This window comes from Simochromis diagramma, unplaced genomic scaffold (assembly GCF_900408965.1).
Source record: "Simochromis diagramma unplaced genomic scaffold, fSimDia1.1 OVJJ01000228.1, whole genome shotgun sequence".
Classification (NCBI taxonomy): Eukaryota; Metazoa; Chordata; class Actinopteri; order Cichliformes; family Cichlidae; genus Simochromis; species Simochromis diagramma.
In genome coordinates, this window is record NW_024386873.1 from 739158 (window position 1) to 765905 (window position 26748).

At 44.3% G+C, this 26748-nt stretch overlaps 2 protein-coding genes and 1 long non-coding RNA gene across 8 annotated transcripts in view; 2 read left to right on the forward strand and 1 right to left on the reverse strand.

Moving 5' to 3' along the window:
* Nucleotides 1-2890, reverse strand: LOC120733538 (GTPase IMAP family member 4-like). Its single transcript, XM_040031808.1, has 2 exons — nucleotides 2759-2890; nucleotides 1-774 (listed from the first exon to the last, which is right to left on the reverse strand). Exon 2 carries the CDS (start codon nucleotides 670-672, stop codon nucleotides 22-24), a length of 651 nt encoding a protein of 216 aa, XP_039887742.1. The 5' UTR covers nucleotides 673-774; nucleotides 2759-2890; the 3' UTR covers nucleotides 1-21.
* Nucleotides 2891-15416: 12526 nt separating this feature from the next.
* LOC120733540 lies at nucleotides 15417-17126 on the forward strand. The gene is made up of 3 exons (XR_005695846.1): nucleotides 15417-15636; nucleotides 15727-15828; nucleotides 15997-17126. It is a non-coding gene; the product is annotated as an uncharacterized LOC120733540 (long non-coding RNA).
* A 1288-nt stretch (nucleotides 17127-18414) lies between these two features.
* LOC120733539 (caskin-2-like) overlaps nucleotides 18415-26748 on the forward strand; it is a 54222-nt gene continuing 45888 nt past the window's right edge. For 3 of the 6 annotated variants that reach the window (XM_040031809.1, XM_040031812.1, XM_040031813.1), the window contains exons 1-2: nucleotides 18415-18724; nucleotides 21068-21464. In XM_040031809.1, the coding sequence (XP_039887743.1) occupies nucleotides 21371-21464 (94 nt within the window). In that variant the 5' untranslated portion in view covers nucleotides 18415-18724; nucleotides 21068-21370. Of the gene's footprint in view, nucleotides 18725-19570; nucleotides 19779-19862; nucleotides 19970-21067; nucleotides 21465-26748 lie in introns of those variants that run through there. The other 3 variants (XM_040031810.1, XM_040031814.1, XM_040031811.1) reach the window with 3 other exon arrangements.

A 26748-nucleotide genomic window follows, 5' to 3' on the forward strand; every position in this document is an offset into this window, starting at 1 on the left:
AATGGAGGCCAATTTTTATCCTCATGTTTTGTGTTTCTGAGCCAGCTTCTCCGTGTATTTGCTGAAATAGTCTGACACCTCTCTGTGCATTTGAAACAGGAACTTGCTAAAGTCGCCCCCTCCAGTTACCAACTCAATAAATTTGGTCAGTGTGTCATTCACATCATCTTTCCTTCCCTTCTTGTCTAATTCCTGCATTTTCTGGCAGAGGGCTTCCTGTGCCCTCTTGAACATTTCCTCTGTGTAACACTCCCATTGGTTGTTTTCAGCCACCTCTCTCAGCTTGTCCACTAACTTTCTCACCTGATCTTGGACTTTCTCACTACCAACATCAATATCACTCCATTTCTCTTTGTCACACCCAAATTGTGTCTCAATGAAACTCATTATTTCATTTCTATCCTTTGGTTTCAGCTCTTCATCTTCGTGGGTGATCAAGGGTAAAAAGTAACGCAGCGACTCGTCACCAAAGAACTCCCTAACCAGTTTCATTCGCTCCACGTCATGTATTTTAAAGCCGCTCTCCCACTCTTGCACGAACAGAAACACATGGGGACCAGGAGAAAAGATGGATGCTGTAGCTCCTTTCTGCATTTCCTTTGACACTTCGGTGTTTTCTGTCTCGTCGACTTGACTTGGACTGTCTTGGATCAGAGTCTTCACCAAAACCATTGTAAAGTCTTCCTGCGCAGCATTTTTTTTCAGGGATGGCTTCAATTCGTGAAGTCAACATTTTAGTCTTTCCAATGAAGACAATCCTCAGCTCCTTCGGCCCTGTTGGAGAATTTATATTGACATAATAATTATTATTATTATTATTATTATGTAAGTTCTGTTGCAGTCTTTAGGACTTCTCAACTTATACAGCGAACTGAAAAGTGTTGGCCGCCTTGCTGATTTCCTGTTTGTTTTATGTTTTTCACGCTTAAATGTTTCAGATCATCAAACAAATTAAAATATTAGACAAAGATAACACAAATAAACACAAAATGCAGTTTCTAAATGAAGGTGTTAATTATTACAGCATCTGCATTAACTGGCAATGAGTGTTTTACAGCTGTGGAGGGATTTTGAGCCACTCATCTTTGCAGACTTGTTGTAATTCAGTCACATTGGAGCCGCCGTTTGACTGTCATGCTACAGCATCTCAATCGGCTTCATCAGATTCGGGTCAGGACTTTGACTAGGCCACACCAAAGTCTTCATTTTCTTTTCTTAAGCAGTTCAGAGGTGGACTTTTTAGTTTTACTCCAAATGTAACCGGAGATGCACCTTCCAAAAAGTCTAGCTTTTGTCTCGTCAGCGTGATACACCACTGTTACTTTATGTTATAACAGGGCAAGGAGGCAGTCAGGTTTTAACACAGGGCCATGCAGGTTTGGGTTTCCCCCCAAACACCCAAACAAAATAATAAACACCTTAATTTAAAAGTTACATATTGTGTTTGTCTTTAATTTCATCTCGTTTGATGATCTTTGTACACTGCCTGCATCGGGCAGCAGGGCTCTATGCAAACAGCCCCTGGACTGAATCAGATAGTGAGCGTGTCTTGTCTTGTTACCTGATTACTTTCACCTGTTTCTACCTTGCTGTGTCGTTTTCCCACATTGGCCTCCCGTGTACTTAAAGCCTGAGTTTGAATGTGCTCATCGTTACTATTTGCTTTCCATTCCTGTCTTTTGTCTTCCTGTGAATTTTTCCCCACTTGATTTGTTGATAAGGTTTGCTGCCAGTTGTTTGAATTCATCGTCGCCAAAATAAAGGTTAGTTTTTAATTATTTACTATTCAAATCTACACTTAAGGTCCAAACCTTTCACTACACATGGCAAATGTTTTCGGAGCACTGAAGATTGTCACACTTTAGTTTACTGGCCTGGGAATACGATTCAATTTTAAATGTAAGAGAGTCCCAAAATATTATAATTACATATTTTTTAAATTGATAAACGTCAGAAATTAGATTTAATTTCTCCTTTAATATTGAGTAATCAAGGCTCAGTGAACCATACTTTAATAGTGAATGTAATTTCTTAGTAAAAGCTCAAAAGATTTTGAACCATTAAGTAGAAAATTAATCAATTCAGCAGTGCAAAGAAATCAGTCTACAGCTGAACTCTTTATAATTCAGTAAATCGTCAGTTATGAGCCATTAACAGCTGTTCTATGGAAAAACAAAAAAACATCCAATTAATTAATTTTGTCAAAACAATGTAAAATGTTGCAAATAGCAGCTATTGTTTGATCAAAGCTCTTAAAAATGAACATGTAAGCTGCTGTGATACTCACACTTTTATTTATTAACAGTCACTTTATACTGGACGTTAGACTCTACAATAATATCATTTACATGGTTTTGCTTTATTTTTGCCACACTGGACATTTTTGGTGTCAGTTCACGATAAAGTTATCAGACAGAAATCTCTAGACTTTTATGCACATGCATGAACGAGTAATGTAACAATGTAACAATGTAACAATGTAACAATGTAACATCAGCATAAGCCAGTAATTGTGAGCTGAAGCAGCATGTGTATGTTGCTGGGAAGTTAGGTCAACAAGACAAGACTAAAATAACTCAAAGACAGCAAGCTAACGTTTGCAGGTGAAAAAGATTAGCATTAAAATATATAAAAGTGTAGGATGTACTGTGATAAGTGAGAAGTTTCTGGTGGGTAATAAGACCTGAAAACAGTAACAGGAAGAGAAATGGCATTGCTCTGCTGGTTTACAACCTCAATGCAACTAAAATATATTTACCAGAACTGGACATGGTTCCTGGTCCTGGTTGATCTCAGAGGTCTTGGGAGAGTTGATGTGGTGTAGTTGTAGTTTGTACAGTTTGTTTTCAACTGCCTTTAGATCCCTCCCCCTAAAGACAGGGCATCTGTTACCTCACTGGTTTGACAAACAGCCAACCAATCAGAGACCAGAAAACAAAATCTGTGCAAGCAGCTAAGAAAAGTCCACTTTGCTTTAGATGTGAGCACATTTTAGTTGCCTTTAATTTCATATAGACAGTGTTTTATATAGAATTTACAGTATCATATGTTACTGTACCTGTTCCCATGTGGGTGATGTGGCATTCACTTACCTTTACCTGGAATGCAGCTCCCAAAGAAGACAAACCAAGGAAGCTAACAAATGGTCTGCTTTAGAGAAAATTGTCTTTGGATGTAGAGAGGAATGAACTTTCTAATCTGGTATTATCAGTCGTTAACCTCAATGTTCTGCATGGAGCAGAATTAACAAAGGATGGAACTGTAGGGTGGTGTTTGTTGGTGGTTCTTGCCCGTTGGCGTTTCCATGACAGCGAGAAGATTTTGTAAGAATCATGAGAGATTATCAGCTAAACCTGCAGACAACCCATCCATCCATCCAACCATCCATTCACTTCCGCTTATCCTTTTCAGGGTCGCGGGGGGCGCTGGAGCCTATCCCAGCTGTCATAGGGCGAGAGGCAGGGTACACCCTGGACAGGTCGCCAGTCTGTTGCAGGGCTCTGCAGACAACCCAGTCCTTCTTTACCTGACATAGAAAACAGCGCCATGTACTGAGGTCGCTGTCTCATTTACACAAAAGGTTTTCTTTGACTGGGCTGAGTCACATGTGGCTGTCACATCCAACTTTTCAGCACAAAAGGTCAAACTACGAACTTTATGAACTAGCTCTAACCAGGTGGCTGGCAGTGCCTGGACATAACCAGGTGCTTTGTGAGTGCCTACGTTTAACCAGCTTGTAAGACTGAATAAAAGAAGGCATCTTCTGCCACAGCAGCAAAACATGCTTTGGTTGGGTCTTGGGAAGCTTCAGGTAATTAATGCTGAAACTCATCAGAATGTACCATCAAAAAGGTCAAATGAACAGACTACGGATCAAACTACTAACTCCATACATTTGTCTTTATGTTGGAATAGAGAGGGTACTTGTTCATTCGATTCTACTTTGATATAGTACCCAGTGATATAGTGAGGTCTTTGAAATAATATTGGGACTCATTATTCAGGACCTTATATGTGAGGAGAAGAATTTTAAACCCTATTCTGGATTTAACAGGGAGCCAGTGTGGCAGAAATATGCTCGCTCTTTCTAGTCCCTTTCATGCTTTTTCATTTCAATTCAATTAGATTCAATTTTATTTCTCTAAAGCCAAATCACAACAACAGTCACCTCAAGGCGCTTAATACGATAGTGTAAAGAGCCAACAATCAGACAACTCCCTGTGAGCAACCACTTTAGAAGTCTTTAAGACATTCCTGCAGTTTAACTCATTGGTGTGTGTTATCTGGCTTCATGGACAGATAGAGCTGCGTGTTAGGTTTATATTGTGGATTGTCATATATGCTTAGTTTTATAGTCGATTGCATAATGGTAGGATGTCTGATCCTTGCAGTCTGCAAAGACTCTGTGTGCCTCCCAGAGCACTCTGGCATGCACACACAACTTGGGGTCATGAGAGAGGTCGTACCTTCTCTTACCGATTTATGGTGTAGGAGGACACCTACTCTGTGTCTGGTTAAGTATAGGAGCCGTTTGTTTAAGTGAACTGCTGGACTCCCTGGCGCAAGTAGGTGTGGGGAGTCTTCACAGGGTCACATCTTAAGATCGAAGAATTAATTAATGGCAGGACTTCTTTGAGCAGTTTTGTAGGAATGGGGTCTAAAAGACACGTTGATGGTTTGGAGGAAGTAATTATTGAAGTTAACTCAGAAAGATCAATTGGAGAAAAAGAGTCTAAATGAATATCAATGGTACTAAGAGTAGCTGTAGATAATATTACATCTGTGGGATGATTACTGGTCATTTTTTCTCTAATGATTAAAATTTTATTGTGAAGAAGTTCATGAAGTCATTACTAGTTAACGTTAAAGGGATGGTTGGCTCAACAGAGCTCTGACTGTTTGTCAGCCTGGCTACAGAGCTGAAGAGAAACCTGGGGTTGTAAATAGATAAAATTAGATAAATAAAGTAAAAGTAACCCTGGTACACCAATTTCATATCACTGGCCTAAAACTTAACAGAAATCCCAGTTAATCCCATTGCCTTCTGTTTGGAGCTTAAAGCTGAAACACTTTCATCTGAAAAAGTAATCCTGAAATCTGTCAAACACAAGTTTCATATATTTGCCTGTTTACAATCTAACACACACAATGAGCGTCACACTGATTTTGTGATTTTGGATGGTCTGATTTTTCGGTGAATTTACTTTTTTGGTGTCCACTTCTGAGGAGATTCTGTAATTCTGAATGAAACTTGTTCTTTTATAGACGTGTTCAGATTTGCAGATGATCAGTGAAGACGTGCATGTACACTGAACAAAAATATAAACGCAACACTTTTGTTTTTGCTCCCATTCCCCATGGGATGGACGTAGAGACCTAAAATTCATTCCAGATACACAATATAACCATCCCTCCCAAACAGTGGTCACAAATCAGTCCAAATGTGTGGTAGTGGGCACATCTGCTATATTGAGATAATCCATCCCACCTCACAGGTGTACCTCAGACTGCCCACAACAAAAGGCCACCCTGGAATGTGCAGTTTTTTTGCGCTATTGGGGGTCTGGGGACCCAGAACCGGTCAGTATCTGGTGTGACCACCATTTGCGTCATGCAGTGCAACACATCGTCGCATGGAGTCTATCAGATTGTCAATTGTGGCCTGTGGAATGTTGGTCCACTCCACTTCAATGGCTGTGCGAGGTTGTTGGATATTCGTGGGAACTGGTACACGCTGTCGTATACGCCCGTCAAGCACATCCCGAACATGCTCAATGGGTGACATGTCCGGTGAGTATGCTGGCCATGCAAGAACTGGGACATTCTCAGCTGCCATCTGCCCTGAACAATGTGAACCATGATTCATCCGTGAAGCGCACACCTCTCCAACGTGCCAGACGCCATCGAATGTGAGCATTTGCCCACACAAGTCTGTTACGGCGACGAGCTGGAGTCAGGTCAAGACCCCGATGAGGACGACGGGCATGCAGTTGAGCGTCCCTGAGACGGTTTCTGACAGTTTGTGCAGAAATTGTTTGGTTGTGCAAACCAATTGTTCCAGCAGCTGTCTGGGTGGCTGGTCTCAGACGATCTTGGAGGTGAACCTGCTGGATGTGGAGGTCCTGGGCTGGTGTGGTTACACGAGGTCTGTGGTTGTGAGGCCGGTTGGATGTGCTGCCATATTCTCTGAAACGCCTGTGGAGACGGCGTATGGTTGAGAAATGAACATTCAATGCACGGGCGACAGATCTGGTTGATATTCCTGCTGTCAGCATGCCAATTGCACGCTCCCTCATTGCTTGTGGCATCTGTGGCATTTTGCTGTGAGACAAAACTGCACATTCCAGGGTGGCCTTTTGTTGTGGGCAGTCTGAGGTACACCTGTGCACTACTCATGATGTCAGATCAGCATCCTGATGTGGCACACCTGTGAGGTGGGATGGATTATCTCAATATAGCAGATGTGCCCACTACCACACATTTGGACTGATTTGTGACCACTGTTTGGGAGGGATGGTTATATTGTGTATCTGGAATGAATTTTAGGTCTCTACGTCCATCCCATGGGGAATGGGAGCAAAAACAAAAGTGTTGCGTTTATATTTTTGTTCAGTGTAATTAGCAGCACTTGGCTGATACTTACCCTTTTAATTCCTGTGGAAGCAGTAAGGGTGGTCTTAGTTTTTTAAATAATTGAAAGTGCCACATGTGGTCAAAAGGACAGAGAATCGTTGTGATGACAGATGTGCTGAAGAATGTTGTTGCCTCCCAAGGACAATGACAAGCAGTTATAAAGGTGAGAAATAAAAATGAAAGTGAATCTGAGTCAGAATGCTGTGTTAATGCCAGTGAGTATCTGCTCCAGAAGCTCCATCTTCATCATCCTCTGTCCAGTATATCCTCTCTTCCTCCTCTCCACATGAGCAAACCATCTCATCCTCGCTTCTCTGACGCTGAGCTGTCCCGCTGGACTCATTTCTAATCCTGTGCATGCTGCTCACTCCCAGTGAACTTCTGAACATCTTCACCTTAGCTTGGCTCGCTCTTGCCTCCTGGTAGGGTCTCAAACATTGAGCGATTAACAAACCCTATGAGCTGAAGAGCCAAAGAACATTTCAACAATTCACCCTGCCCGGGATAGGGTTACTGAGGCTCTGCCCTGGAGCCAGACCCGAGGAGGGTGCCCAAGGGCAAGTGCCTAGGGGCCAAGCCTTAGTCCACGGGGCCCGACTGGGCACAGCCCGAAAAAGGGACATGGGCCCACCCTCCTGTAGGCCCACCACCTGCAGGCGGTGTGGTAGGTGTAGGATACAATGTGTGCTGGGTGGCAGTTGTGGAGACCCTGGTGGCCCGACCCCCGGCTACCTGGAGTAGCGATTTTGACATGGAACGTTACCTCTCTGTGGTAAAGGAGCCTGATCCAGTACGTGAGATTAAGGCGTACCGGCTAGATATAGACGGGCATTGGGAACACCTCGCAGACACCACCATCCACAAGATCTTCAGCTCCCTCATCTGGCAGAGCTTCGACAACAGTCCAAGGGAGGCTGGGGACACATGTTCGCCACCTCCATTCAGCACCTCCTTTGCTGAAGCTGCTGCACTGAGTTGTGGCTGCAAGGTGGTTAGTGCCTATTGTGGTGCCCAAGTTCTGGTTTAAAAAAATTGATTTCCCAATTCCAATCAATTTTAGCTTGAGTAATGCGATATCGATTCATTAAATCCTGAATCAATTTTTAAATATAAATCCAATTTGCCAGAAACGTCAGAATCTCAGCTTAAAACTATTTCAACAACCACCAAACAGCTACGACCCAGTTGTATAAATCAGTGATACTCAGCCCTGTTCCCCATCAAAGACTGGACTTCACCTATCTCACCATCTTATGTATATATTTTTCACTGTATGATAAAGTCTTGTTAAGAAACAGTTTGCTTAAGTCCCAATAACGCACTGGTCTGCTGGCCCATGACAAACAACCTTCCTTTCATATCAAACATCCTGAGTAGTTGTCAAACAGCTAACAGATTATCTGCAGAGGTTTATTGGAAGAGATTCAGTCAGTCAGTTTCTACTACATGCTGATGTCAAGGATGGATACAGTTCCTCCTCCCTCCCCCCACTGGGTAAGTCAGATCTTAACTGGAATAACCTCACCCCTCCCTATGTGCCTATTGTGAAGATTACGTCTGTGACCACTAGGAGTATTAGGAGGTGGTCGGTTTGTTATTTGGGTAACAAATAACAAGCCGTGGGTGACTAAGGACATCAAAGTACTCCTCAATGACGAGAAGAGGGCCTTCAGGCCACGTCCACACTAATACGTTTTTATTTGAAAACGCATCTTTTTCTCTCCGTTTTGGCCTCCCGTCCACGCTCAGATGACATTTTCGTTCAAGGAAAAATGCAGCGTTTTGAAGTGGATACATTTGAAAACGCCGTTTTCGCGTCGCAGTGCGGACATCGAACCCTTCTTGAAAACCATGACACATTTTAGTCATGTGATGCAGTCGTGTGACCAATTAAACTAAGATAGCGGAGGGCAGTACAGCAGTTGTTTTGTTTGCTCTCAGTTTTGACAGCCCTGTTAAAGATTAATATCAGTTTACATGCTCCAGAGAGCTTTTCCTCAAATTCTTTAATTCTCACTCACTTTTGCAACTTTGTATCTTTGTGTTGCTCGCAGCAACAACTCCACCTCATTGTTAGCCCATTTTAAAAACTCGCTGCTTTTCCTCCACATTTTGCCGCAAAGTTTCAAAGAGCCAGAAAGTAAATAAACGGTAGACAGAAATGAGGCAGGTCGAATTGTGTAGTGTTTCACGCATGCGCAGGACTGGAACGTGAGCGTTTTCGGCCGGTTCAATATGGATGAACAACTCTGTGAAAACCATGGGCGTAACTTTGTGCTGAACATTGGGGGGGTCAAGATCTCTGTCTAAATAAATAAATAAATCTGGGTGAATTAATAACTGAAATGAGTAAAGAAAATCAACAGCCTTTTATGCAAGATAACTCATAATTTTATTGGGGGGGTATATTGGCTGGGTCTGATTATTGGGGAGGGTCATAACCCCCCTAACCCGCCTGGAAATTGCACCCCTGAAAACGAATGAAAACGACAGTGTGGACGCGGAGCGTTTTCAGACGTCTACGCTGTTTTCAAATTTATACGGGCTAGTGTGGACGTAGCCTCAGAGACTGCAATAGAGAGAGGTGATAAAGGTGATAAAGGTGATAAAGGTGATAAAGGTGATAAAGGCTCCTCCACCTAATGCACAGCACATAGTGCACCAGATACACGCCTTAAAATCTGCACATCTCCAACCTTCCTTTCATATCAAACATTCCTGAAAGAGTAGTTGTCAAACAGCTAACAGATCATCTGCAGAGGATTGGCTCCACAGTGAAAATTATAAATAAAGTTTTACAGTTTAGAGCAAAATGTCAATCTCTGCAAAATTCTATATATTTATAATTTAGCTGTTTGTATATATTAGAGCTTTTTCTTCTATTTTGTAACTTTGTAATATTTTGTATTATTTCATTTAGTTCTTATTGTCTTGGAGCAGCTGTGACCACATAATTGTTTTTGCGATCAATGAAGCATCCTGATTCTGATTCCATGTCTGTACTTAAAATACTTTTGGTGATAAATCACTTATAACGGTGCGTGCTCAGGGAAGCATCGCCTTATTTACTGAGGATTTCAGGCATTTCAGCAGGTCCCTCTGCCTCTGTTGTCACTTTTGATTTTTCACACTGTTTTGTGCCTGGGCTGTACAGTTTAACAAAGATAAAGGAGGATAGTTAGAGGTAGAGTAGTGCCCCATAATGGCAAGGTCGGGGGTTCGAATCCACTGAATGGCTACCCTGAGCAAGGTACCGTCCCTACACACTGCTCCCCGGGCGCTGGATTGGTGGCGAGGAATTTCCCCACAAGGATCAATAAAGTATTAAAAGGAAAAAAGACACATATGCCCCCAGCAATGGTGAACACTGTGTGCCAGGGCAGCCTGGGAATGGCTCCTAGTCTGTGACATTGTCACACTTACCTGCATTGCCCATTTCCCTGCGTGTGGTTTAGATAATGACATGTAGGGTGTAACATGGTTTATCAGGGTCTCTGAGTTTGCAGGTCACGACTGTGCAACCTTTGTAAGAATGTTGCAGCAGCAATGTTGTGGTTTTTCTTTGAAAAATTGCTTTTCATACATGGTGCAGGGTCCCGTTTTCTGCATCATGCGGTGCCCTGCAGAGTAGAGGTGGGCAAACTGATCCAAGTATCGATACTTTGTTTCTCTTTGTTCAGTGAATTGTGTTAAATAATCTTTTTAGAAATGGAAACATATACCTCAAACATGCACGATAAAAAATGTCTCAACCTCTTTGTGTTTACCGTCACATCTACTTACCCACTATGAGCCCACAGCACATTTAAACAACAGAAGTAGACCAAAAGGTTTTAGAGGTGGGCAAAATTTACATTCCAGGTCTAAAAAAAAAGTTTCAAAATACAGAAAGAGCTGAAAGGTGTGTTTTGTTGTGTCAACAGTGATTTAGAGGTCATTCAAATGTGTGAAATACTTCACACATTTGAATGAGACCCATTACCTTGGCCTCCAGTAACGCTGTGAGGAACCTTGGAGTCATTTTTGACCAGGACATGTCCTTCAACGCACATATTAAACAAATATGTAAGACTGCTTTCTTCCATTTGTGCAACATCTCTAAAGTTAGAAATATCCTGTCTCAGAGTGACGCTGAAAAACTAGTTCATGCATTTATTACTTCCAGGCTGGACGACTGTATTTCATATCTTCATCACATTCACGTCAGTGTGTAGCAGGAACCTGCCCACAGCTCATGAATGTCAGCAGATTACTTTTCACACTCAGCTCTGCTAACAGACGTGTACTTTTGTACGATGATTAAATGATTAAAATGCTTATTTTGTTTGCTATAGTCTCAGATTATTCATATCGCAAATATTGAATGTAGCTTATCTTTTTACACGTTCTGTAAAATGAATGAACACAGACATCAAAAAGGTGTTGAAATGATTCTGAAGAACGTCTCAGTTCTCCCCTGAAATTCAGATGAAAAACGGCACAGTGTTTGTTTTGCTGCAGCCTTTGTCTTTGCCCTTTTTCCAGGGAAGTGTGTTAACATGTCAGAGTCATGTGACTGAATAAACCTACCTGTGAGAACAAAGACAACCATGTCCTGCAGAACACTTTTAATAACCATCCATGTAAGACCCAAAAGGCCGACATTGTTCTGTCAGTGCTGCTGGTTTCAGTCTTTGTGCAAATGTTCTGTTTACACGGTTGGAAACCTGCAGTAAAAGTAAAGCACCACTTATTCTCTGTGATCTTTGGTCCTCCATCAAATCAAAAGCACTCCAATTTATGTACATGAAGGCAAATTATTCCCTACGTGCTTCATGAACTGTCCTTGTGTGTGTACATTAAAAAAGCATGTTGTGTCTGTGTTGTTGCAGACTGTTACACAGTCAGCTGATTCAAACCACACGTCTCAGTTCTGTCTTGAAATTCAGATGAAAAACAGTTTCTTCAGTTCACAGAGCATGGCAGGATTCTTTACTCCTATAGATAAAATCTTTAGTCGTTGCAAGAAAAAAATATTTTTAGGCCGTGTCTGTGCTTGCCTTTGGGCTTTCAGAGAAGTGTATCAGCATACCGAACTCTACATGCAAGAACAAACACAAATATTTCCTGCACACTTTTTCTTTCCTTTTAAGAACACCCAGCTGCACTGAACATGCAGGTTGACGCTGACGAGGCTTTCACTGTTGGAAGCTCTGGTTTGAAACATGTTTCATGTAAAAATGCAGCAGTTTGTTGAGTCTTTAATGAGCAGCAGAACAGAAATGACCTCGATGCAGCACTTTGTGTTTGGACTGTTTGAGGCAGAGCAAAGAAGACTGAGTGAGGGCTGCTTTAGAGCCTAACTGTGTGTGTCAAACCAGAATCACAAACTCTGCATTGATGCCCACAGGGAAGCTGTTTATCTGCAGCTGCTGAAGCTGCAGGATGAAAGACCCTCGGTAGGAGGAGGGAGGAAGGAGCTCCTGTGATGCTCAGAGGAGCAGTGAGCCGTCCTGACTGAGCGCGCTCCTCCCCTCACTTCTGATAACCCCCTCCTCTCTGATGGTCCAGCTCCTCCTCAGCACTGAGCCCGCCTCCTGGTTTGAGGATGTTGGACTCTGAGGAGCAGTGCAGCTGTTTGCTGAACGTCTGCCCTCTGGTGGCCACAGGAGAAACTACACCTGCTGGTCTGTCTGGGTTTGAAACGTCTGACACAGGCTGAGGTCAAAGGGTGAAGTGACCTGAAGTGTCTGCAGCCACGATGAGAGCTGATCCCCATCAGCTTCTGTGATCAACATAGCTGAGACTTATTTCACTTCCATTTGTAAATGCTAAAAGCAAAATGTGTCAAGATGTGTCAATTTGAACACAATTAATGTGTCTGCTTCTTTAATATATCTTCTGTGTCAAATAAGTCAACACAAAGATGTGTTAAATATGTACATTTCATTTTTTTAAACGGGAGAAAAAGATGTGTACAGTTGGCATATTATCATTTATTACAAGCTGAATAAACAACAGTTTTCAGAATCTTCTAAATTAAAATAAATTCAGTGTTAACCAAGGCTGTGCAGTGGTGCCTCGCTATAACGCGGGTTGTCTTTAGAACGTAACTCTTTCTTTTCTTTCTTCCTGTTAAAAGGGAGTTTTTCCTTCCCGCTGTCACCAAAGTGCTGCTCATAGGGGGTCACATGATTGTTGGGTTTGTCTCTGTACCTATGAAGCGACTTTTGTTGTGATTTGGCTCTATATCAATAAAATTGAATTGAATTGAATTGAACTCCCGCGATAAATGAGGGACCCCTGTATTACTAAATGCCAAAACAATTTCTATTTGACAGAATCAAACAGAATTAATATCTGGCTAACTTTCCAACTCTCTAGATTATTAAATGTCAAAAATAGAATAGAAAAACAAAAAATAGTGCAGTTATCATAAATATGCTCTGAAATAATCATGTCCAGAAAATACATGAATGCAATTCTTTCAAAGGTAACAGTTGTCATCTTCAACAAATTGTAAACATTCAACAAATGTGCAGTTGCCTGCAAACAGAAAAACATTTTTACATTTTGGCGAATATACCATCCAGGTTGTGTTCAAATACAGCTTATTTGTATCAAAGCTTGTCGTTATATATATAAAGTGGAAAATCAGAAATTTCAGCCCATATAAGCAGTTCATATTCGTTTGATCTTTCTGCTGCATAAAAATGGTCCTCGAAGCAGCTGACGTTCAGAATCCTCACAAACATGAAGACAGACTCATTAACAGCCTGTGGCAAGTCTCTAAAGTCTCTTACAGTGTTGGGGAGTAACGGAGTACATGTACCGCCGTTACCTATTTAAAATACGAAATATGAGCATAGCTGGACTGGCCCGGTGGGCCGATGGGGATTTTTCGTTTTTATGGGCCGATGGGGTTTTTTTTTCCGTTTTTTCCGTAACGGTGTAAACAGTGAAAGGTGGAGGATTGGCCAGATGAAGGCAGGTGTGTAAAATAACTCAGTTGTTTGGTGGTGGCTATGGCGGAGCTTCCACAGATTCAGTAACATTAGCAAGTGGTGGAGGCAGCAGATGCAACACGCTGGCAGGTGGATGAGGGAAAGGCAGGAGGAGCAGAGACCCGAGGCGGTGAACTGAACTTCAGGTAAGAAGTTATGAGCTGCAGTCTCTCTGGTCAGATATGAACCAGGTTTAGGCTATTTTTGTTGTGCTGACTTTTTACAGTCAGTTACAGTAACTCGTACTGCGTGAGCTAGCATGACGGAGTTTATATACAGCTGGGCGGGTGCTGTGATGTTACTGATAGTGAACTTTATTTATCTTATTTTATTCATAAGGTTAATTATTAGAGTTGCCAACCGTCCCGTAAAAAACTGAATCGTCTGCATTCAGAGAAAATATTACGCGTGTCATGTTGAGCTGAAAAAGAACAGTTTGTCCCGGACTTCAGCTACAATGGAAAAGACACAAAGCTGGAGTTACTCTGTCTTTGCTGCACAGCTGCCTCTTCTCCTCTCATCCTCCCCCTCCCTCTCCTGTTGCTACTTCAATCATGAAACTGATCAATGATCAGCTGATCGGCTTTTCTCTCTTGTTTATTTATCGTCCACTTTGCGCCAGAAAGAGGAAACCAGCGGATGTCGCGCTAAACAACAGCAGCACGTTTAAGCTTGATCAGCTGTTGTTAGAATTTATTTAATATTAATTTCTAGTATCAGCTGATGTTTGCTGGAGCCACAGCTGTAAAGCTGCTGGTCATGATGTCGGTTTGGATATGTGGTGAGAGGGAAACATGAAGATGAAACCAGGAGATGTCCTTACTGAATCATCAGAGCTGTGATGGAGAAACAGGTTTACCTTTTAGGTGACATGGATGAGTTGAAGTTATGAACTGTTTCTGAGAGACAAATAACACCAGGATCCTTTTCTAAGCAGCTGACAGCTGGTAACTGTGCAGGGGCGGGTCTAGCAAAGTGTTGCCAGGGGGGCAGGTAGGGCATTAACAGGGAGAGGGGGGCACAAAGAAATACTTTTCTTTCTTATTCTCATTTAAAATGTCTCACTTTTAATAAATAATTATCTGAATCTTACAACCAAAGTTTTTATCTGATGTAAAATGTATAGAAATCCATTATTGTACATAGTAATTTTTTTAGGGTCCCATCATAATTTCGTCAGAAGTAACTAAGTACTGTATATGATGCCAGTATTTCCCCACACTTTCTAGATTCTGCACCAGTGCTGTGTGTAAAATGCCATCAAAAAGTCAGTTAAGTTTTATTCTTTCTCACCTGTCTTTCTGTCTCCTTTCACTTTTTAAAGGTTGCCATGTCAGAAAAAATATTTTTGATGTGGCAAATGAATGGTTTATGAAAATATATCTAAATCTGTCATCAGTAATCAGTAATGACCATGTCTCACCTCTTCTCTGTCTTAATTTCAGGTTTTCACTGTGTGTTGTAGATAGTTCAGGAGGTTAACTCGACCGAGCAGTCTGCTTCCAGGTACTGTTTAGAATAGCAGAACAGGGAGGATGGTGTAGGTTTGAGTTTATTAGACTGATGCATGTATACCAACAAGACCGGTCTGGGTCCTTCTGCAGGTCCGTGAAGCTTCAGGTGTTTTCGGTCCAGATTACAGACAGAGGAACAGAAACAGTCATTTTATTACTTTTTTCAGTCGTGCTTGTGCTCGGCTCTTCAAAATAAAGTTTCATCTCTTTGCGTTCACATGGCTCAGCGACACACTGATGATGTGACGATGTGATCAGACATGTTCCTGATGTCATTCCTGTGAAGGAGTGAAGGAGTTGTCATGATGGTGTGTCACCTGCAGGTGGCGACGTTGGCTCATGCTGGCCGTGCTGAGCAGAGCTGATGCTCTCACTGAGTTTTTGTTGTGCTGCTGTCACTAAACCAGATCTGCTGTTTCCTGCAGACCCTGGGAGCATTTTGGCCACCAAGCAGCTGAAAACTTCAGGTTCCTCCACCCAGGCTTCATCTCCTACGTGACACACAAGTAAAGCACCACCTGTGATGAATTATCAATCATCTGAAATCGGGCCGGTGGGACGCTCGGGTTAAAATAACATCTCCGCTTCTTTCTCAGTTTCCTGTCGTCGCCTCGGCTGGCTGATGTCAGGGTTCGTGAGACGTACATGCCGAGCACCGGTGCTCTGATGCTGATGTGGGACTTCCACTCTCTGATGATGTAATCATCTTTCACGTTGATGTTCAATAAACGTCCATAAATCGTTTCAGTGGGTTTAGGGATCATTACCTCCTCGTCCTCAAGAATGCTGCACCTTATTTTAAAAAGTTCAAACCCACATCAGGTGTCAAAGACTGAAACCTGGGGGACTTCCTGTTTGTCCTGCAGGTTTCTGCCTTCGGTTTCCTCACAAGGAAGGAACTATGCCTCATTCTCAGATCATTACTACGACTCTGTCTGGAGGCCTCTGAACTTCTACGCCAACCACGACCCGCCCGCCGATGGAGGGCCAGCTGTGGGAGGAGCTATCGTCAGAGGATCATCATGCTGTACCAGAGGAGCGCAGACAGCTGAGGGAGGTGCAGAAGCGGCTCTGCTCCTGGTCTGGTTTTTGTGGGGACCTAAAACCTCCTCGCTGTTTTATGCTTTAGTGTTTCCTAAAGAGAAACAAAAACTTTCACATTCAGGTTTTTCTTTGTTTTGCCCCAGAATATATTTAGAGAAGAAAATTATGAAAAATTAAGGAGGTTCTGAGTTCCATGATTTCTCATCTCGTCTCACCTGTCCTATTTTATTCTGTTTTATCTGATCCTATTCCATTGCTTTTGTCTTAATTTTTGATGCACTTAACTTGTACTGTCCATTTTCTGCTGCGACAAAATAATTTCCCACATATGGGACTAAGAAAACTTTATCTTATCTTTCCTGTTTACAAAAACGCTGATGCCTTTATGAGATTACAGAAATCATCTGAACTGCAGGTTCCTGCAGACACAGAATATTTCTGTCACACAGAGGAAAACTATAAAGAAGGCGAACGTTGGTTTCTGCCATACTGTACTATGCATTACTATAGTAACCTCAAAGAGCCATATTATTGGTCAGATCATTAAAAGGCTGCTACTCCTGGTCCAGTGGTCCAGTTCAGGTAAAGCTAGCAAACAGCTGGCAGCTACATCCGCCTGTGCCGCCATCCACCTGCCAGTCATAGAGGCCACGCCCCTAAAAACACAAACTTTGATACAATTTAAACAGGTGAGTTATAAATACGTCATCATTTTTAATTATCTACAGAGGATAACGTGTTTGTTTCTGCTGTAAACTTTTGACATGGGAGTCTATGGGAACTGACTCACTGCTGCCTCTGCTGGGCGTCAGAGGAACTGCAGCTTTTGGTGCTTCATTTTTCTATTTTACTTTTTTTCTAATTAGTTATATAAATATTTTCAGCCTTGTTTAGCTCCTCCTATTTTCAGTGTCAGATATAAACGTGGAGCAGGTGAAGGAAAGATGAAAGTGAAGAATAAATGCTGGACTGTGTAACAGAGTGATGATGAAGTTCATAACACGATCAAACACAAAACACGGCTTTGACTTAAATCCTTCACTGTTTCTGTGAAGTGAGGAGATTAAACGCTAGGAGGGTCTCAAGTTTTCCTCAGTGTACCGAAGCAGAGGCAGAACCCAACAGGAAAAAGATGACTTTGGTTTTCAAAATAAAAGAGTCAAGCTTTATATGTAATGTATGTAATGTGAATGCGAGAGTGAATGAATAGTGGCATTGTAAAGCGCTTTGGGTGCCTTGAAAAGCGCTATATAAATCCAATCCATTATTATTATTATTATTATTATTATATAATATTTTTCTTTTGTGTGGGTCTGTCTGTGTTTGTCCAGGACTTTGAACACAATAATGAATCTGCAGCCAAGTCTAATATTACAGCTGCAATAAGGAATATTAAAGCTTAAAAATGTACCTGCTGAGAATTTTATCATTAGCTAATCTTTAATGTGAAAGCATAAAAAACAGAATAATCCCTCACATAACTTTCTTGAACGTATTCAGATTGATTGTTTTTGTCTGAACTCTGAATACCTATGAAATAACACAAAGAATCAGCTGGAAGCTGAACATTTGGCTTGGAAAGACAGTTCTGGCAGCAGTTTAATCAGATCATTGAAATTAAAATTTGTCCTGTTATAAACGTTTCTGTTGGGAAATGTTGGGATTGTGACAAATACAGGCCTACATTTAATTACTCAATAATTTTTAGTCTGAACCCGAAAATACACAAAATTCCATACAGGCTTTGACTGAGTGAACTCATGAATCAGCTGCCGAAACAGGTTAAATAGCTTAAATGAAGTGGAACAGCTCTGAGAAATAAAATAGAATATGAGTCTTACAGATTTCTATTATCACTCTTGCTCTGCATAACAATAAATAAAGTAGTAGTAGTAAAACTATTTAAAAATATATAATAATACTAATAATGATTCTACTACTACTACTACTAATAATAATAATAATAATAATACCCAAAATTGGGAAATTACCACCTCAAAGCAGCTAAAACTAGAAATAAATATAAAAAAAAGGTCTTAGATAGGTAAACTTTTTTTTTACCTGAACTACCTGAAAATACACAAAACCTCATCAATAATTCAAAATGTAAAAAAAAAAAGCTAAAAAAAAAAAACTAAAATGATAATTTAACAATTTAAAACCATTTTCAGGTTTATTTTGAAAATCTTGTGCGGAAGTTTGGCGCTGCGTTTACGGAAACTTGACACCGTCGAGAGATTCGGGAGAATCCAGCGGAGAGAATGTGGCATTCAGGGAGAGGAGGGAAGACAAGATGAGCGACGGCAGCCGGAGGGCCGTGTGAAGTACCAAAGTCCGAAATCTGGATGAAAGTCTTGTGGGGGGGTTTTCCTGCGTGGGGGTGAAACTTTCATCTGACGCTCTTGGAAGTTTATAAAAACGCGTGGAAACGGGATTTTCCTGGAATACTAATGCGCGGATAAACGCTACTTTGGAATCTTCCTGAACACCGACGCCGTGTCCGTTAAATGTCGGGGATTAAAAAGTTTCTGCGTGTTTACTGAAGAGGCGGTAAGTCTCGAGTCCACTTATCGTGAAACGATGTTTCTTTTAAAGCTGTAAATGCGGTAAAAGTGACCCGTTAGGTAAGTCGGGTACAAAGGTCGGCGGTGTGTTTACATGCCAGCTCCTCGCCACACGTCGAGTCCCCGTCACGCTGTGGACATTTACACGAGTTTATTGCTAATCTGCCGAGTTAATGTTATATTAATACAAACTTTCTAATGTGTGGACACTGGTCTCCGGTTCGGCTCGTGTTTACATCAGCAGGGATCTCTTTAATGCTCCAAAGTCGGTGATAGATGTGGACAACGGGGCTCGCTTTATTACTAAATCGTGAGTTTGTGAAACCTCACAGAGCAGTGCTGATAATATGTTCGTGTCTGAGTTGAACAGCACCTCGAAGGGCATCAGGGGACGTCTCATGAATATGTTCCGCGTACTTTATGATGATGCTTTTATAGAAAGAGCACTTTTAAATGGAGTCTGCGTGTTAAATGCTCCGAGCAGTCGATCCTGCAGCAGCGCAGCTTCACTTCAGACTAATAACTGTCAAGTGATTCGTGTTTGCGGTAATAAAATGATTTATTTAGCTCCACCGTGGAGTCCCCGCAGTGTCTCAGAGAAATTTATGTGCGTTGTTGCTCTTGTCATGAGTGCAGCGAGGATAGCAAGCGCCCGAGGGAGGTGGAAGAAAGGGGGGACGTGATGGGTGTAAATGGGAATGACAGCTCTGCTTAGGCCCTGTGCTCCTCTGTGGCAGCCTGGTTATGTAAGAGGGGAGCAGGGAGCTCAGTGGTGTGTCGGGACTGGCTGCAAACACTCCCCAAAACACTCTTTCTGTTTATGTGGCAACAGAGTTTGTGAGGCCAGGCTGGTGTTTCAGGCAGAGCCGGGGACCGACCCGCTCTGCCAGCCTCCTCCTCCTCCTCCTCCTCCCGTGTGTCTGAGGCTGCGAGGCCACTGGCCTGGAAGAGTTTAAGTAGAGCTCAGATGAAGTCACGTCCACAGTGAGTGCCCAGAGGGGAGCAGCGAGCCGGCCCACTCGTCACACACTCGCAGTCAGGTGACTTTGTGAAAAATGAGTTTGGTGTGTTTACACAGCAGAGGCAGCCGGCGAGTGAGTGTGTGTGTGTGTGTGTTGTGTGTGTGAGTGTGTGTGTGTGGGTGGGTTTGCTGAGCTGTAATTAAACCGAGCTCTCATGTGGCAGCAGGTTAAACTCTCACTCAGCCCGAGCTCGCAGCTTACCTGGACAGGTAAGTCCCGCTGTACGACACGGCGCTGCAGATGCAAAAGATTCAGGAAATGTTTATTTCTGACATATGACAGAATACATGTGTGCGAATGAGAGGGAGAGACAGGTGAAAGGTGAACACGGAGGGAGCAGAGGTCCTGGGTGAGCTCAAACACCAGGGGTCAGCCATCGGAGGAGGGTGCAGGCAGGTGGAGAGGAGGGACAGAAGGGGAGGAGCAAGAGGGGAAAGAAGGTTTAAAGATGGTTTGGAGACGGAGGAGGCCGAGCTGAAGATGTTGGACAGCGGGGACAGGGTCATAAATGAGGTCATCAGAGGGGCAGCTCAGAGTCAGGGAGGCTGAGACGGTCTGAGCGTGTGCAGAGGAGGGAAAAGGAGGACCTCAGAGGAGAGGATGCTGCGATACGAGGAGCTGATTGGATGTGGCGAAGAAGAAGAAGCAGGTTGTCCTCGTGCTCTGGTTTCACAACAGATGTTTGCAGGAGTGGCTGAGGTCTGTTTCTTTGCAAAAGTGTGAGTGATTCCATCATGTGCGCTTTATGATTTGAGGAGGAACGTGCGCGCGCAGCCAGGGTAGTGTCGATGGTGTTCATGCCCTGAGGCCGCAGCAGCGTTAAAGCAAATCACTGCACAGGCTCAGGAGCACCGCAGGGACCGCCCACCAACAAAAACCAGTGAAACAGCCGTAACCCCCAGCATCGTCCCCGGGTCCGAGCTCAATAATGATGGACTGCACTGTCCCTCAGTCTGACCAATCAATGGGGGGACATCGAGGACAGCGGGGACAAGAGGGACAATGGGGGGACAAAGTTTTCCTCGTGCACTTAATAAACAGTGTAATGTGTGTTCACAGTAAAAGTGATAGGTGTGTTCACATGTTAGTGGTGCAGCGCTGCAGTGTGTGGTGATGTCACCAGGTCTTCCCAGCATCTCGCTCCTGATGCTGGCGCCCTCGTGAGCGCACCTGTGCTGTGTTTGGCCTGAGAGCTGCAGCGCTGTAGCCTGAGCTCAGATCGATCGGTTGTGCAGCTGTCAGAGTTTTCACACTGCTTCCTGTGCGACGCCTCTGAGGCATGAACTGATCCGTTTTTCTCGTTTCAGGCTTCCACACAGCCCCCCACCCCCCGCCGACCCTGGAAATAACAACTGCCTGAAATAAAGAGAGCGGGAAACTAAGCTGCAGAGATCTTTACCTCCTTTTATCTCTCCTGGTGCTCAGAGGAAACCTCACCGAGGAGTTTTTATCTTCACTTTGCTTCCTGGCTGTCAGCTGAGCGTCACAGGGAGGAAGTGGAGGTCTCACCTGAGGCAGGTGCACGTCTCCGGTGCTCAGCATGAGGTCTTGAGGAGGCAGCGGGATTTACTGTGAAGCTGGTTGGATTTTAAGGAGGAGGAGGAGGGAGCATGGGGAAGGAGCAGGACCTCCTGCAGGCGGTGAAGAGTGGAGACCTGCTGTCCACCCAGAAGCTGCTGTCCAAGCTGAAGACCAACAGGAACAGTAAGTACGCCGGAGCCGATTATTCAAAACAGAAACTCAGAAAACAAATCAAATGTCTGAGCTGCTCGTGTAAGTGGGGCGAGGTAAAACTGATCTAAGGTCAGACGCATACGCACATGGCCGAAAAGCATGGCAGCAACAGAGAATGGGAAGGAGAAAGCGGATCGTTGAGTGAAACAGATGAACCAGAACTGGTTTGTAAAAATGCTGCAACTTCCGTGATGTGGAACTGGTTTGGTGTTTGTCCATCAGACACACAAATTGTTTTGTAGAACATGCAAGCGGCCGTCGTTATTGCCGTATTTGTCAGACTACGGTGCTCGTAAATCTGGGAGTAATCTGGGTCCTAAAGTCAAATGAACACTGCGGCATCACTGAGAGTTAAACTGTCTAAATTCTTTCATCTTTAATAAAATGATCAGCGTTGCTGCTTTACCAGGTGTAACAATGAAGTTTAACATCCAGGCATCCATGAAAACAGAATTTATTACATTTAACGGAGTTAAAAGTTAGCAGGAAGTTAGCGGAAGTTAGCTCGCTAGTTTCGCTAGTTACCTAAACGTGATATAGCATGTTCTGACTGAGAGATTTCTGAAGCATTCAAACCTACAGCTCTGCTATCACTTCCAACATGAATGAAGACCGGAAACTAAACAGCAGTGACGTTTGTAGGGTTACTGAAGTTGGGCTAGCTGCTATATAATGATGTGCTACGTGATCGCTAGCGACACAGCTATGTTAGCATAACATAAACAGTGAAGCTGGAGGATGAACACTAACACTTTTCCACTCGATAAAAGTTAACGTGAAGGTTCCTGATGGTTAGAGACAAATGCAATCGCATGGCAGGATGCTGTAAACGGACCAAACTTCAGTCAGAACAACTGAGATAATCCATCCACAATACGAGGTTAGTCATTAATATACTGCAACAACACGGGAACAGAGCAGCTGTGATAGAATCCAGCATTAATGAATCGATGGTACAGAAGTGGAGGAAGCAAGAAGAATGAGCTGAATAAGTAACAAACGTAAAGAAACTGAATCACGGCATCGGCTTGTGTCATAAAGCTGCCGACTGTGCAGGGTCGTCACAGGGCTCGGAGAGGCTCCCGCTGCTGTCACACAGACTGAAAGTCTCCAGACGGTGATGCCGGCGTTTCCTCTAACAGCAGCTAAAGCAGCAGCTCAGATGTGGAGGAAGCACTTTTGCGTCTGTTCTCTTGCGTCGGGTTTTCATGTCAGTGGAAAGTGTGAAACCAGAGCTGACCCAGATACCTGCCGTGGGTTCGGCTTTCTCTCATCAGACACTCCTCAACACTGGCTTCGCTGACAAACTGAACGAAATGACTTGACCTAAGGATCCGCAGTGCATCGCACAAACGTGTGCGCTGTGGGCCGTAGCACACGTTCACTTAGTGGGGCGATCGTGGCTCAAGAGTTGGGAGTTCGCCTTGTAATCGGAAGGTTGCCGGTTCGAGCCCCGGCTCGGACAGTCTCGGTCGTTGTGTCCTTGGGCAAGACACTTCACCCGTTGCCTACTGGTGGTGGTCAGAGACCCCGGTGGCGCCAGTGTCCGGCAGCCTCGCCTCTGTCAGTGCGCCCCAGGGTGGCTGTGGCTACAATGTAGCTGCCATCACCAGTGTGTGAATGTGTGTGTGACTGGGTGGATGACTGGATATGTAAAGCGCTTTGGGGTCCTTAGGGACTAGTAAAGCGCTATATAAATACAGGCCATTTACCATTTACAAACGTGTAAACTGTGCTGCCTTCACAGTGTGGAGCATCTGCAGGCTTTTGCACACGTCTGTCCCCGAAATTGATGTTGGGAGCACGAGAGAGAACGGCGTCGCAAATCTTGGATACAACAGAAATGTTTGTTTGTAAACACGTTGATTTGGATCTGGTCCATGATGTCAGCCCTGCAGAGCACAGCGCTGAGCTTCGATGGAGACGGGTTACTCAAATCCACACAGACAAAACTTTATGGAGCACAACTTGAATATGCGAGACGTAATCTGCTGCTAAGTTTGGCCTCTTATATCAAAAACCTTTGTGAATATTTCAGCCGTGTTTCAGATAAAAACCTGAAGCTTTCACTTCGTGTTCTTACTCTCAGAAGAACTCAGACTGTAATCACAAGTGTGTGTGCGTGATGAACCTAGTGGTCGAGAAACAGGAGACAGGAAGGGTAACTGGTTAGCAGCAAGTGAACTTTCAGAATAAGAGTGCAGGGGTGGATCAGCATCGCCATAAGACAGGATGTTCCAAAGAAGTCAAACATTTGTTTAGTGTGTGAGTTAAAGGAGGCGCGTGGCTCAAACCAGTGCTGTGTTCGTGTCAGCTGTGTGTGTTTGGTGTTGTTTGCCGCCACAATCACAGTGTCGCGTCATTTCACAGTAACAGGTAATCATGTAGCGTCTCTGAGGGGCGGTTCCCCAGCTCCCTCAGGGAATTCCCACGCTCTGTCACATGACCCCCACCAATCGTTCTCACCTCGGCGCGCCCGATCCATCACCTGAGCACATCACGCCACCGCTCCTTAAACTGCTGTCTCACAGAGGTCAGATGTCCACCCGCCTCCGTTTTTCGCATTCGTCTGATTTTCAAGTGACCCGGACTCGTCCTCCTGACATCTGGTGCTCTGATGTCGCCCCCGACCGTTATCACCCAAATCACAAGGAGCTCCCAGATGGTGGCCGGCCAGGATTAAGAGGATTTATACTGCTGGTTGGAGGGGGGGGGGCTCTGTTTATCTGATGCTGAAGAACCTGCTTCTCAGAGCTCTGATGTTTACAGTCAGCACGCTGACTCTGCACTGCTCTGTTGCTCAGATTAGACCAAGACTAATCCCATAAACTCAGCTCAGGCTTTGTGCGTCGCAGGTCCATCGTTAGTTTGGTGTTTCTGCAGGTTTTGGACGCAGCAGCTGTTGGATCATTTCACAGCGTTATTCACTGTGGGGAAAGTTCCCTTTGTATTAACTGTAAAAATGGAAAGAAAGCTGATCTGAAGCTGCTGCAGAGCGGCAGCGTTCACCGTTTCTTATGTTTGGAGTCGACCCAGTAAACGATCGGGAGCATCGCCCCGTCTGTGCTTTGTGACGGAGCAGAGGAAAAGCCAGAGTCCCTCTCAGTGACTCAGGGGGTTTTGTCTCAGTTATAAAAGCAGACGTGAGTCATGGTCTCTGCGAGGCTGTGTGGCAGCTTAATGACTCTTTGTAAATAATGTGAAATTAGTCATCGGGAAGCATACAATGCAACGCTGCAGCGGAGCTTTTCCTTCTGGGAAAATCCTGGTTCCCCTGATACAGGTCCTGAGACCTGTGAACGGCCCAGAGAGCGTTTGGCTCCAGAAGAAGGCCGGGTTAGAGCGGAGCGCTCTCGGGTGTCGGGTCCGGGTAAAGCGTGTTTCGTACAGAAGCGTGTAGCGTGCCGGGCTGTGGTGTTCACGTGGTCAGGTGTGCGTGCAGAAAGACTGAGCAGCTCGCTGCTGTGAGGTCACAGCAGGTGGATTTTTTTCATCTTATCTTCCCTGCACTCGTGCTCCACGCAGACTTTTTATCTTCTTCTACATTTCCTGCTGAGCGCCTGTAACTTCCCCCCACAGAGATCACAGCTCTCCTCTTAAAGAACTTTCACTTTTTCATTTTGTGCTGCTGATGAAATCTGATGTTTCAATTCTTCGTCCCGAGTCTGAGAGGATTTTAGACCTTTGAACACAGGAAGACCTCGTCTCACAGCATCAGTGTTCTTCTGACTGAACCCGATGTCGCGTAAAGCCGTCGGAAACACAATGGCGAGCGGCGTGTCGGAGGCTCTGCTGGGACAGGGAGCGCGGGGGCTCGTCAGCGCCCACATGCTGCCTGTTTCGTGTTTTATTCAGGGGTTTGGGTTCAAACTCAGCTCAGCCAATCACGCTGATCGCTGCTGGCAGGTCTCCCGTCCTCTTCTGGACTACTTTCACGCTGCTGCTCCTTCAGTTTCCTCCTTTAAAGACGTCTTCTTCTGCTTTCTCGCGCCTGTTCTGGTCTTTATCGGGAGTTTCAGAGCTTTTTAAAAGCACCTCATCAACTTTCTCCCGTCTGCGCTGATGTGTGGAGGAGCTGGAGGCAGGAACAGACTGATGGAAGACGACGAAAACTTGAATGAGAGAGGAGGAAGGATCTAAACAGGAAAGAGCTCTCTCCAAAAATCCCTTTCTCTCTCTGGTGCACAGCTCAGCTGGAGCTGCACCAACGTTGAGTTCAGACGATGTCCATCACATCTCATTACCGTGTCTCTGAGCCATGAAGCCTTTATGTCGTCTCCTAACCTCACAGACGCACGTTTGTTGTTTGTTTCTATAAATTTGGCAAAAATTGACCCAAAGGCGTCGAGCCTGTAGCAGGAAGCGTCAGGTCGGACCGGATTCTCACTGCCGTTAACGCCTGTAAACCTCAGAGACACCCGGGTCTCGCAGTCACGATGATCCTCGCTTTTCCTGCTGACAGGTGGGAATAAATGAGTTGCGGGTCGTTTGAAGCGGGAAGCATTTCAGGGCTTCACACGGTCGCGCTGATCCAGCTTTCCTTTGCACGCTGCTCGGAGGCGGAGGTTGGCACATACAGCAGGCTGTTTGTTCAGCCAGGCGCTCGAACGAACACCAGACTTTTAAAGTGAAGGGTTAATGAGCGGGAATTTTTCACTCTGCTCCACAGCGATTTGAGGGGAAGTGTTAAAAGCTTTCAGACAGTGCGTGAAATTCTTGCTCTGTGTTTGAGCTGCTGTTGTTTGCCTGTGAAACAGGCCGATCGTACCTCTGAAAAGGGGAACAAAGCTCCTGTGTTTGGGGCCGAGGGGCCCCTCAGGACCCCTGGCTGTCAGGGGTTTTAGTCCTAATGGGAAGAAACATGGAGAAGCCTTACTAAGGTTTTATTTTTCTTTAAACTGAAAGCCTTGCTCAGAGTAGAAGTCAACATAACTGAGAAACAGGAGGCAGCTGGTGGGGTGGGGAAATCCTGCTCACCGGGACGTTTCCCGGAGCCTGCTGGTCATTTCTGCTGGAAATCGTCAGCTTGACCAGCGATTTTGTGGCGGCCGTTTCAGAATCCACAAATCTGCATTGCACTCAGAGCACTTGGGCAACATAGACGTGCTTCACCAAAGGACCGAGTCCAAAACCTGGAAACGCGTCACCTGATGAAATGGCTGATCCACACCTGAATCCAGTCCAGAACCAGGAACTGAACCCTGCCAGCCTGTCTCACAGTGCTTTAGGTCAGACATGAAATAGATCTGCATAC